Source organism: Fulmarus glacialis, unplaced genomic scaffold (genome assembly GCF_000690835.1).
Source record: "Fulmarus glacialis isolate BGI_N327 unplaced genomic scaffold, ASM69083v1 scaffold46424, whole genome shotgun sequence".
Lineage (NCBI taxonomy): Eukaryota > Metazoa > Chordata > Aves > Procellariiformes > Procellariidae > Fulmarus > Fulmarus glacialis.
Window position 1 is genome coordinate 495 of NW_009209561.1, and position 12202 is coordinate 12696.

Below are 12202 nucleotides of genomic sequence, written 5' to 3' on the forward strand. Positions count from 1 at the left end.
TGTTAACTTCTTTTCATTAGAAGTATACTGTTAATGTACAATCCAAAAATCAAGTGAATTGTGATAGAAACATCTTAATATGTAAATGAGAAAGCTGAAAAGGACTTATTTCATGACACACAAAAAACAGTAGAAGTGTATATACAGACACTCATCCATACTCTAATTATGATTTTTTCCAATATTTTACATCCTTCTATTGTTAACTTCTTTTCATTAGAAGTATACTGTTAATGTACAATCCAAAAATCAAGTGAATTGTGATAGAAACATCTTAATATGTAAATGAGAAAGCTGAAAAGGACTTATTTCATGACACACAAAAAACAGTAGAAGTGTATATACAGACACTCATCCATACTCTAATTATGATTTTTTCCAATATTTTACATCCTTCTATTGTTTTTCCCCAGGCAAATTTAGAGGCATACTTTTTCCACAAACAATAATCACAGCTCTATGTGTAATCTCTCCACCAAAGATCTAGAGTTCTATAACTCATCAAAATGTTTTTGACTTGTTTTCACATATAAATGAAAAAGAATTACATCAGCTTAATTTTGCATGACAAGAAACCTTTTCGGAGTTTTCTGAAGGCAGAAGTAGCTTTTCTTGATTAATCAGATGCACATTTGATATTATTTACCTGTGGGTTTTTTTCCCCCCCCAGCATGTATGCTTTATACAATTCACAATACTTTTGACGATATTGAAAACAAAACAATTGCAGATTTAGGATGTGGTTGTGGCATGCTCAGCATTGGAAGTGCAATGTTAGGAGCAGGGTAAGTAATACTAAGTTCTGGTTGTATTTTTTTCTGGCATAGAGGAGTAGAAAATAAGATTAGAACATAGCAATGCTTAACTAAACTAATTTTAGGTATCTAATCTGGTACATAATGAGGCTATTTAATATGTTTAGACAGTCAATAACCATTCAAATAGCGGAAGAGATGGACAGTTGCCATGAATTTGGAAGTCATAATGTTTGCTTTCCCCTGAAGCACTAAAGGAACACATGAAACTTCCTTCACAGACTTTAAAAAGATATTTGAGAAAGGGCAACAGCGCTACTCGCATCTTTACCAGCACTGAATTTATAGTGTATGCTTGTTACATTTCCTAGATAAAACAAGTTGTGTACACAGTTCCCTTTCAAAACTTTACTATAGAATTTAAACACCATTTTAGTTTGCAGGAGACTAATATGTGGCACTTTTTTTTTCATAGATTGTGTGTGGGGTTTGACATAGATGCAGATGCACTGGAAATATTTAATAGCAATATTGAAGACTTTGAGCTCACGAACGTCAACATCGTTCAGTGTGATGTCTGTTCTTTATCTGACAACATGTCAGAGACTTTTGACACAGTTATTATGAACCCTCCGTTTGGTACCAAGCATAACAAAGGTTGGTAATCCTGAAAGTCAGTTAGAAATTATTAGGAATGAAATAGCAAGGAAAACACTTCTAATGAAACATCTCCCTTCTTTATTACAATTACCTATTGTAATTACCTAGAGTTTTGTTGATCTGGAATCAGTTTCCTAAGTACAGATTAACAGTTTCATCATTGTAACTAACAATCGCTGGATTTCAAATAAACTAACTATTTCATATCCCTATCATTTTTCTCTTTTACTAAAAGCAATGGGGTAAGTTTTAGAAATACTTTCTGTACCTTAATGTATTCAGTGCTGTTTCTCAAATAGCTATTACTCCAGAAAAACTGAAGCATGAAGATTATTTTTACATCCTCTAGTTTAAGCTTGCATTTAACAGTTTTAGTAATTTCATCATTCTTTTAGGAATGGATATGATTTTTCTGAAAACTGCTTTACAAATGGCAAAAACAGCTGTATATTCCCTTCACAAAACTTCAACACGGCAGGTAAGTTCTTCATTTTAGTAGGGCAAGCATTAATCAGGCAATGGAATAGCTGGCATTTAATGATGTCATCTATAGCTTCACTGATTTGTTCACACCTTTATGGGGTATGAAACTTGTTTTGGGTAAATACTAATCATGTCAACTGATCTCACATACATCAAGATAAGTATGTGATCTAATGTTTCAGCTTGAAAAGCAAAAGCACAGGAGACTTCTTAAATAAGTACAGGGGTGTAGATGTTTATAAGACAGTGTAGAAATGAGCTTTTAAATGCACCTGTATCTATTTAATATTGTAGCACATTCAAAAGAAAGCAGATGAATGGGAAGTGAAGATGGAAGTCGTAGCAGGTAAGATTAATTTGTTGTTAAAGAAAAAAAACCATCATTTCGTTGGGGGCTAGTATCTGTAACACTACTAGCCAGTCTTAACAGCCTGAGGTAAATTTAAATGTGACTTAACACTGAAAATGACACACTTTTTTTTAAGCAGCCCCTTTTTTTTTTTTTTTAATATACCTTGCTACCTGGCTAGAACACAAGCAGGCACTTAATAAAGCTCTGAGGAATACATTTTCTGTGCAAAATTAGAGTTGGATTTCTTTCTGGACTAGATTTTGCCTTCAAGCACAAGTTACCTACCTTCCTACTTCAAAAGGAGATTGTTGCTGAATAACAAAAGCAAAGTGGAGGTCAGTTGTCACACAGAAAAGCATCCTGTCCTTATAGTCACCTAGATATTTTTCTGACAGTTGTTCAAGTATCTTCCTGATTCTTAAATATCACCAGCTGGATGCTTTATACAGTCATACAACTTGAGACGTGGAAGTTGCACACGTGCTTGAAACACAACTGCATTTCTCCATTTCAGCCATCCACTTACTGTCTGATGTGGTTGGCTTAAATGTTAAGTCATAATCTAGTCCAGAGGTCAAAACAGTTACCTAGTCAGGGGGCAAGAGGTAGGCAATAGAAGAAATAGAAGAACATGGGTGTAGGCTGTAAGTCAATTGACTAATAATCGTTCTAGTGTAACAAGTATTCTTTGTACTGTTCACAGAACTTAGATATGACCTACCAGCATCATACAAGTTCCATAAGAAGAAATCAGTAAGTATAACATAATTGAGAAAATGCTCTGTCTTGTACTAGGCAGGTAAATAAATTCTACTTAAGAAAATTTAAGTTTTAGGGCCGTATATACTGGATGAGGAATGCTCACAGCACTTGAGAGAAGTTCACTATGATGGCATCAAGTTCCATTGCTGTAACTACATTTTGTAGTTGAACAGGGAAAAGAACAATTGTGATGCAAGTCAAAGCTATACACAAAGATTAAAGCCAGCACTGCAACTAGATGTGAAAAACCTAAGGGTAGCCTCCTTGACTCAACTTTCAGTAGTTATTTGCTTGATCCTATCTGCAACAGGAGCTTAGACTGAATTAAGTAATGAAGGCCAGAGTAACTAGGATTTTACAGCTGTAGCATTACTTCAGTGTTCTACGCTCTGTACTGCAAATAGCTACAGCCAGTGAAATCCCTCATAGAACCATCTTAGAGGGGGCAGGAGGAAGCTGTGCACTTCATCCCACAACAGAAGATTAGTCAGGATGCAGAGTATGGAAGCTTAAGCCCACAAGCAAGTTCCTGGGTGCTGAATGCTGGCCTAAAAGACCTCTATCCCATTACCACAGGCAAAGTAGAGAGAATCCTGGAGTAGACTGAACACAATTTGAAGACTGTTAGGTATGTTCAGTAGCAAAGACTAGAAGTTTTATTCAGCTGTACCTGTTCTCTTAGTGACTTGAACTTAAATGATGGAAGTCTGTCCTTCAGCTTTGCTACTTCACAGTTATAGCTTTATACTACGTTAACATCCAGGCTTCAGTAGTAAGCAGTTTTAAGTTCTGAATTTATTGGCAGCTGCTATTTAACATAACCGCAAGATTACAAAGTCCAGAACCTTTTACATTTGAATGAGGTGCCAGAGAAGTTGAGAGGATCTCACAGTATAAACAAAACTATATAAAAGAGTTTTCCAGGGTGGTATGTTAAGAGTAAACATGCTTCTTAAACAACAAAAAAAAAGCTGTAACCCAACAAAATGAAGCTTTCCTCTCATTATAGGTTGACATTGAAGTGGATTTCATTAGATTTTCTGCCAAGAAACTCCTGAACTGAGGCATGTCTTAAAAACCTATTGAAAATGGAACAATAAAACCAATTTTTTCTTTTTAATTTTAGTATTACTGATCTCCATCTCCGTTTTCTGTTTTCAGTTGTTTTGGTGCAGGTTCTTCTTTTTCCATTTCCTCTAGTGGTCTCTTCTTGGGACTTGCTGGTTCTGCAAGATTGAATATGTAGTCATTTATGGTAAAGGAAAGCATTTCAGTATTACCTGAAATCTTCTGAAAAAACAAACCCTTCCTATCATGTGCATTCAAGGATGAGTTCTAGTTTATCCACAGCCACCGCTGTGCTAGAGGGTTTACTTATTACTGTGACTTAAAGCTTTTAGAGATGTTCTAAACCACCAACTTTGAAGAGCTTCTTCCCTGTGTAACTTCACAGCAGGAGGGCAGGTATGAAATGAAGGAATACAATCTAACAGGAGTAGGTTTCACTGGGTTTTGTTTAAGCAGGTGCCATATCTAATGAGCAGAAGCTTAGCTCTTCATCTTCTCCAAGCTAAATAGCAATATGCAGAACTATTAGTCTTCTCATACCCTCAAGGAAAAAACCAACAAAAAAAAATCAATCACCATTCAGGAGACTGGGTCTGTACAGTTGTGTAATGTTGCTGACAACCACCATCTTTCAATGCAGAATGCTTTGAACACCCCTGCAGTACAGCCTCAGCTATCTAGTAATTATTTTAATATGCTTTTTGGACAGTTCTGGAAGGAATCAAGCACAAGACTCTTAAAATTACTTCACTGATACTGACAAGAGGACAGAAATACTACAATGTAGGGCCAAATCTGAAACACTTGTAAGAAACATGAGTACTTTTCCAGAAAGTAGCTCCATGTACTAAAGAAGCTGCATCCAGTGCACAGAATGACATACCTATTTTAGTATCATCTTCACCACCTCCTTCTTCATTCTCAAACTTTATTTTTTTGCCCTGAAACTGTACTTTTCCTTTGTGTGCACCTTGAGGTATCTTCCCCCCTCTTCCTTTTCCTTTAATTTTGCGCCCTGTGGGGATATAAGATGTCAGGAACTTTGTATCATTTGTCTTTTAACTGGCAAGCTCAAAAGAATGCTTTACATTTAGTCAGTGTTTAGTATGTATTCACTATTTACAGTTACTTTCACACAATGCCACTTCGAGGACATTATAAATGCTTAAATCAATAAAAGGAGGACCTTTTGTTTTCTGTTTCAGCAATTCTTGCTGATCTTCCAATATTTTTTTCAGAGCATCTTTCTCTGCATCTCCTTCTAGCACTTCCCATGTAACATCCTTGTTCCGAAGCTGTAAGTTTCCATTATGTGCTTCTTTGGCTTTTTCCAGAGCTTCTTTTGCAACATCCTTAAATAGGATAATTCCCTTAAAAAGAGAGTGGCATTTGCATTTCAATCTTACTGTGAAAACATTCAGCTAGAATGATGAACAACATATCCCACTGTGTACCCTCAGCAAGTTCATTACTCTTGCATGATGTAAAATGTCTAGACTGAAGCAAAACCCTTAGACTGTCCTAACAAACATTCTCAGTCTCAGTTTTGACCTTATCAACTGAGAAGGCTGGAACCTTTATCTGTTCTTTTGAAAGAATTTAAGGGAATAATTTAATTCTCTAAATATTCTGCAATTCCACAAGTCAAATAATTAATTTATTTTATTACATAAGAGAACAAGCATTTAATCATTCAGTTTAATACAGAGATCTTAACTCCTTGTCTAAGATTCTACTGACCTCCTTCGCACCTCTGACAAAGTGTATCCATTTGATTTCTCCGTGATCAGAAAATACCTCATGGAGGTCTTCTCTGCATGTTTGATCATCTAGATCACCAGAAAATTTCAAAAGACATCCTGTCTTTTCTTCCAGAGACTTCTAAATGAAATAAAAAAACCCACATTTTTGTAGAAGAGTCAAGCTTGAATATTCTTTTCCCCTTCAATCCTATTAAAACATGATAGTGATAAATAAGCAATTGAAGTCACCCCCCTTAGCACCATCAGTAACCCAAGCATTCTTGCTACATAGCTTATTTATGCTGATGTCCAAGTCTTGCATGGTGTTTCCCCCCACCTTTCTTTTTTTTCCTTTAAATTTTCTTTGCTTACTATGATACGTTTATGTGGAACTTAGGACTCCTTTCTTGTAAGAGAGTTACACTCTTTGAACTCTACAAAACAGTTTTCTGAAGGCTCACATCTCAGGTTGAAAATCTATATAATACTGATTAAATCCTTACTGGATCTTTTAAATACCACAGAAGAGATCATCTCAATGGTGCATTTAGGATCAATTCTGAACAGGTAAACATGCCTAATAATTTAAATTCAGGATATGACCCTTTAAACAAAATTAGTCTCTCGAAAATAAGATTAAATACCATGACAAAACAAAGTCCTACTGTAGGTTAGTTGGAGAAGCTGAAGGGACTTTCTAGAAAATGCTCTATATTATAGAATTTCAAACTCTGAATATCGTACGTTAGCTTTACAAAACGTAGCTGCAGGAGCATGTTTGTTATGTATGGATTTTCAATCCACAGAAAAGCAAGCATTGCATAGTTTTCAGGTATAGAGATTTAAGAAACCCATACCATTTCAGCATCTGCTGCTTGTTTCTGTTTTTCTTCTTTTTCCCTGTAGAAAAGTTAAATTAGTTAAGAGTTGGTTCAAGTGTGGTCAGGTGAGCAAAACCAGGTACTTCAATTGATAATGACTTACTGTTTAGCTCTTGCTTTAGCTTCTACTTTGTTTTGTCTCCTTTCTTCATTCTTCTTTGTACAATACTCTTCCCTTCAACAGAATATAAGCTAAGTTAATACCACTTAAAGTATTCCATTATAATTACTTTATAAGACAGCAGTAGCCAAGAAACAGTTGAGATTATCTTTTGGAGTTGAGATGCTAGTTTCCAGAAGGTACAGCTATCAATGCCTGTACAAGAGTGTAGAAACTTACACTTCTCAGGTCAAGCCAAGTTCTTGTCTAAACCCACCCTTCACCATTTATTAGTTCATACATCAGTTAAGTGGACTTACTTGAAAAGTACTATCAGCTCTGTGTCTTTGTACTTTTGGTTTGGGATCTCTGTGAACTTCTTAGCAGATTCAACACTATCAAAGACTGCAAATATTGAGCCCTGTTAAATGGTAAGAGACATTCAGTGTTAGCGTAATTGAACAGAATGTTGTCCAGGGGGGATCCCTGCCCCAGGTCTAACTGTTCATCGCAAGAGCTACCTTAAATGTCCTCTGCAATGTTCTCCTCATTTGAATGTTTTCAACTGGACCTTTATCATCAAGCCATTCTTTGATATCATCAAGAGTTGCATCTAGTGGAAAGCCTTTCTGCAAGATAGCAACAAGCTTCAATTATATGCAACAAACTGACACTCAGTGAGAAATAATAACCTATTAGTATAAGTTAATTCAAGCTTTACTTAGATGGTTTTCAGTCGAGGTCATGCAGAACAGCACAGAGCAAAGGAAGAAGTTTACTTACAACATAAACAGATCTGTTTTTAATTGCAGCCTTATACTGGTCATTTAATTCAGGAAGGGGTTTGTTTGGAGATCTTCTGATTTTAGTTTTGTCTTCATTTATTTCCATTAAACCAGTCTTGGATTTTCTTAGTGCTTCTACAATAACACTAAAATCTTTTGAAAGGCGACTTAATCTATTGAGTAAGCAGACACAGGTTATTACAAATATACAGGCAAAGCTGAAGCCAAATGTTAAAACAGCAATAGGAGTTGTACATGTAGACCAGGGACATTTGGCCCCAAATAGAGATAAATATCTCAAAGTTACCCTTCCAGCCAGATTAGTTGTACTTTGGTTTACCTGTTGAATTTGATCATTACTTCTAAAGGCACCCAGCCATCATCTAGTTTGATCTGTTCCTTTAGGAACTTGTCTCTTGGTAGATTGTGATTGCCAAAATAGTACTGCAAAAAAGAAGGGGGAGGGAGGTGGAGAGAGATTTGTCTTTGAATATTCAGTCTTAAAAGCTTGTTTTCATCTGACAACTTACTGCAGTGGATTGAGACATACTGAAATCCATTAATCTGACCAATTAGAAATTCTGAAATTATTACTTCCTGCTTTAACGTGATACTTTTCCAAAAGTTAGCTGCAACACGTTAGCTGTAAAAAACCCCAGTTCTTCATCCAGTGGGACTAATGAGGCAAAGGTAGACTGCAGTTTTGTTTAGGAAAGGCGTAAAGCTTATTCTGTTAACATAATTGTTCATCAACCTAATCAAGCTCTGCAGTCAGAAGTCAAATTTGTCACCAACAGATTCAGGTTTTAGTCCTTATTTAAGGAATGTATAAGCAAGAATATTGTATTTGCCACACTGAGAAATCATATACATAGACTAGAGTTTCTAGGTCTCATTCAAGACAATACTGCAAGATAAAAAAAAGTTTTTACTTTAATTTACTATGTTCTCATTTTGATCATGTCCAACATGGGAAGACAATTCAGTACAAGATACACAAGTTAATCAGATTCTTTCCTTATTATCAGTCATCTAACTAGGGTCAAATACTTGAAGCCTAGGATAAGTTGGAATGTTTCCACCAGTATCATTGTGCTTTAAAAAGTCAGTGCAAGTTTTACAACAATACCTCTCCCTCTAGTATACCTCAAACTCACATTACCAGAAGTCTAGCCTTCTCAGCTATTTTTCCTCAAATCTCTGGTTTTGGGTTTGTTTTGTTTGGGGTTTTTTTTGGTTTGGTTTGGTCCCCCGTCCCCCCCCAATAAATAATGACTAAGCTCCATATGCTAATGGGGATTCACCTGTTTTTGTCCTTCAGGAAAACAGTTTTGTTCTAGATGTCATTTTAAGTGATGTGCTCAGTTTTCCACTGTAGGGTAACCCTCTAAGCCTCTATAGTGAGAAATAGTTAATCTAAAGTAGGCACATAAGTTTAGTTATAATTTGTAGCAATAAATTACAAAGCAGTAAATCATAATAACAAGTTATGCAACGTGCTAATATTTCGACCAGCACAGATTCCCGAGTAGGATTTTTTTCCCCAAAAACATTAAGACATAGAATTAAAATGCATCTTCCTATTTGCACAGATAGAATAATCCCAGTGAACATAGTAATAAATTGTTTAATGATACATTCACTTGCTATAGCACCTAAAATGCTAGCAAGTTAAACCTTTTGTGTTTTTAAGTGGTGGTCTTACAGGGAACTCTAGACTACAATTATGAATTATCTTAAAGTATTAAATACCTGTCATAGACCTGTGACGGACATTTTTTAAAGAGCTGAAGATTCAAGTCTAACTTCCTATAAAGTTAACTTCCTGTTAGCCAAGTCCCTACCAATGAATGTCTCCAAAACTACATGTCGGTCCAAATCCCAAGCTGTAAATTGAACTTACCTCAATTTGCTGACAGATTTTGGTTTCCAAAATAGACATGTTTTCACCATCTCCATTTTCAGCCATTGTCACCAGCTGTGTTGAAGAGAATACAGAACAAAGGCACTAAGTATCCAATAGTACTTTCTACAGACTTATATTCGTATAGTGTTGCATTTCACTGCAGCCTCATCTAAACAAGATAACAAGTTCTTTAGCCGTATGTTTATGCTTGTGAGCCAACTTTAAACATGACTGCAGAACTCCAGGGGGAAACTATGAAACAACTGGAAAAAAACCCAAGTAAAATAGTTTGGTTGTTAAGGCAGCATTTGGCATTCTACATTCAAGATAAGTAAAAAAATGGTGGCACTGTACAGCATTATTTGTTATTTACCTTTTTCTAGGCACAGATCCTCACAGATCCTAACAGCAACAAACCTGAGAGCCAACAACATTTGTTCTTTAAGTCAAATCCAACCTCTAATCACTAGACAAAACATCAATAACAAAAATTGTTTAATACTCCTAAACAGGTGTAGTTAGAAACTTTTCTGAAGTTTCTGCCTCCTAATTAATCTTCAAAAGTTCACGGAACTTACTGGAGGAAGGAATGAAAATATCTGCATTTATTAGTACATCCTAAAGATGTCTATTCTCTCCTTTACAAACCTGTCTTCACTGCAGTTCTGCCTGAATATTAAATCAAGCATCTTTGATAAGGGGTAAGATGTTTTAACTTGAAAGTAACTTCCTCCCTTAACTGGCATTAAGCGTGTAATCCCAGTACATCAGATACAGTCACTACCTGTACTAGAAGGTTGGTAAGAAAGCAGCTACTGGCCAGAAGGTTAACTGGGATCAGAAAATGTCTTATCTAGTTGCTCTTAAGATAAGGATAGAGTGTGAAGAATAATCCTTGAGGAAAAACGCAGCTTTATAAAGCTTTCAGAAATCTGTTTGAATTCAGTTTTGAACTATGAAGCACAGATTTCTTCTTTCTCCCTTTGGGCACTATCACACTTGTTAAATCCAGCTATAGAAGATGAAGCAGTTTCATGACCCTCAGTTACCCCAGTACACCAATCAGTGATCATTAAGACTACTGGTGAAGATGGGTTTGCACTCATGTCTTGCACAGTTTATTGGGAGATTTAAGCATACACATTCTGCTCTTTTGCCACTCGCAGGACAGTAACACCTTTCAAAGCATCAAGATGACTGACAACGTAGAAGCAGGGAAAACTCCCCTGAGACTCCCTTGTCACAGGAAATTATGTTCTTCATCAGAACACCCGCCTGGCAGCCCCATCTTACTTTAGTAGTTTAATTCACCAATCATTGTTCAGCCTACTGCAGTCTGCAGTATTCATCCTCTTCCTGATCTCAAGGCTACATTGCATCCTTCGACTTGCTTGTAGTTCTTTTTAATCTTTTTAATCTTTTTTTAATCTTTTTTTTAATCTTTTTAATCACTTACAGCCTTAAAATTTGTATCCCGGTCTCCACTACTGGACTTCCACCTGCACCTAACATTGTAACACACTTTAAAGCATGATTTCAGCAAGTGTTAGTTGACAGCTACGCTCAGAGCATGACCCATTTGTCTATAAAGCGCTTCACTAAAATCCAGGCCATAGTACACAAGCTAACAGTGGCAGTTACTTTAGAGATGTCTCACATTACCCACTGTGACTACAGGAGACTGACTTAGTTCACCACCACATTCAGGTGCTAGCACTATCTTAACACTCCCCTGTGATGTTGTCCCCAACACCCGACTTGTGAGAAACCAGTGTTCTATTTTACATTATACCTAATTTGGTGTAATTTAGTGGCAGTCTATGGAGTAGTCTCAGCTTTTGCCATTGGATCAATTAATTGACCACACTGCTTGTGTGCTACTGTAACACCTGATCCAAGAGAAAGTTAAGCCACCAAAGAAAGGGAAGAACAGTTTCATCAGATACATTTATCACTGACTTGATTCAGCTTGTAGAATACACTAGTGATGGAGCTGTTAGGGCAGGGAGGACAGGAGAAGAAAAAAAAAAAAAAATCAGAAACACCTTTCTGTGGCAGCAAGCAGTTGTAGTAGGTTAGATTTGACATTAAACTATCCTCAGGGTCAAAAAAAAGTACTGAATGGCAGCTATGTGAATCTTCATATTCTTGAACCTTAGTTTGGTGATTTAACTCACATTGCACAACCTCCAGGTTTGGCAGATTTTTTTTAAGCGCTAGGCAACATATTTAAATGAACCATTTTCTTATGGGCACTTTTCACAGTACAGCTCAATTAATGTTTGAGATGACATACTAATTTACTAAGAGATGTGAAAAAATTTGCTTTCTGGCATATTCTGAGAAAAAAAATTAATTTGGATTTTAGTCATGTATCCCATTTTAAGAAAAATGCATTAACAATATATTCTGGAACTCTAGAACAGCGACAATCTGCTGGTGCACACTGATTGAGCTGGACAGAGGAATCTTCCCTTGCCACCTTCGATTCGGTCAGCCAGTCTCAAGTACACTGTTAAGAAAGAGCTGTGCGGAGACAGCTTCTTTGTACTATTCTGTAGTGTGAAATACAGACCAGCCTCCAAGCAGGCTGTATCTGCTTGCTCCTTCAGTGGTCTACGCTGTTTCACCTGTTATACTGAATAGTGCATGGATTTCTTGGAGCAAATTTTCCCTTGATACAAGTTGTTTTTAAAATCAACTTGGGG

The 12202-nt window shown here is 36.4% G+C and overlaps 2 protein-coding genes across 3 annotated transcripts in view; one reads left to right on the top strand and one right to left on the bottom strand.

Moving 5' to 3' along the window:
- METTL5 (methyltransferase like 5) overlaps window positions 1–4134 on the top strand; it is a 4420-nt gene extending 286 nt beyond the window's left edge. The window contains exons 2-7 of one of the 2 annotated variants that reach the window (XM_009576873.1): window positions 671–785; window positions 1231–1412; window positions 1811–1893; window positions 2193–2244; window positions 2954–3003; window positions 4022–4134. In XM_009576873.1, coding sequence (XP_009575168.1) covers window positions 671–785; window positions 1231–1412; window positions 1811–1893; window positions 2193–2244; window positions 2954–3003; window positions 4022–4075 — 536 coding nt within the window. In that variant the 3' untranslated portion in view covers window positions 4076–4134. Of the gene's footprint in view, window positions 1–670; window positions 786–1230; window positions 1413–1810; window positions 1894–2192; window positions 2245–2953; window positions 3004–4004 lie in introns of both variants that reach the window. The other variant, XM_009576872.1, reaches the window with a different exon arrangement.
- Window positions 4123–9746, bottom strand: SSB (Sjogren syndrome antigen B (autoantigen La)). The gene is made up of 11 exons (XM_009576869.1): window positions 9492–9746; window positions 7929–8032; window positions 7587–7761; window positions 7325–7432; window positions 7124–7224; window positions 6807–6878; window positions 6680–6722; window positions 5821–5961; window positions 5267–5450; window positions 4964–5095; window positions 4123–4238 (listed from the first exon to the last, which is right to left on the bottom strand). Exons 1-11 carry the CDS (start codon window positions 9555–9557, stop codon window positions 4141–4143), a joined length of 1224 nt encoding a protein of 407 aa, XP_009575164.1. The 5' UTR covers window positions 9558–9746; the 3' UTR covers window positions 4123–4140.
- Between the last annotated feature and the right edge of the window lie 2456 nt (window positions 9747–12202).

What these genes read in the sequence shown, in the direction of transcription:
- SSB (XM_009576869.1), bottom strand. Translation starts at nt 9,557, where the DNA reads ATGGCTGAAAATGGAGATGGTGAAAACATGTCTATTTTGGAAACCAAA. An exon ending in AAATCTGTCAGCAAATTGAG is followed by an intron (nt 8,033 to 9,491) that starts GTAAGTTCAATT and finishes TCTTTTTTGCAG; the next exon opens with TACTATTTTGGCAATCACAA. An exon ending in TTGTCAGAGGTGCGAAGGAG is followed by an intron (nt 5,451 to 5,820) that starts GTCAGTAGAATC and finishes TCTCTTTTTAAG; the next exon opens with GGAATTATCCTATTTAAGGA.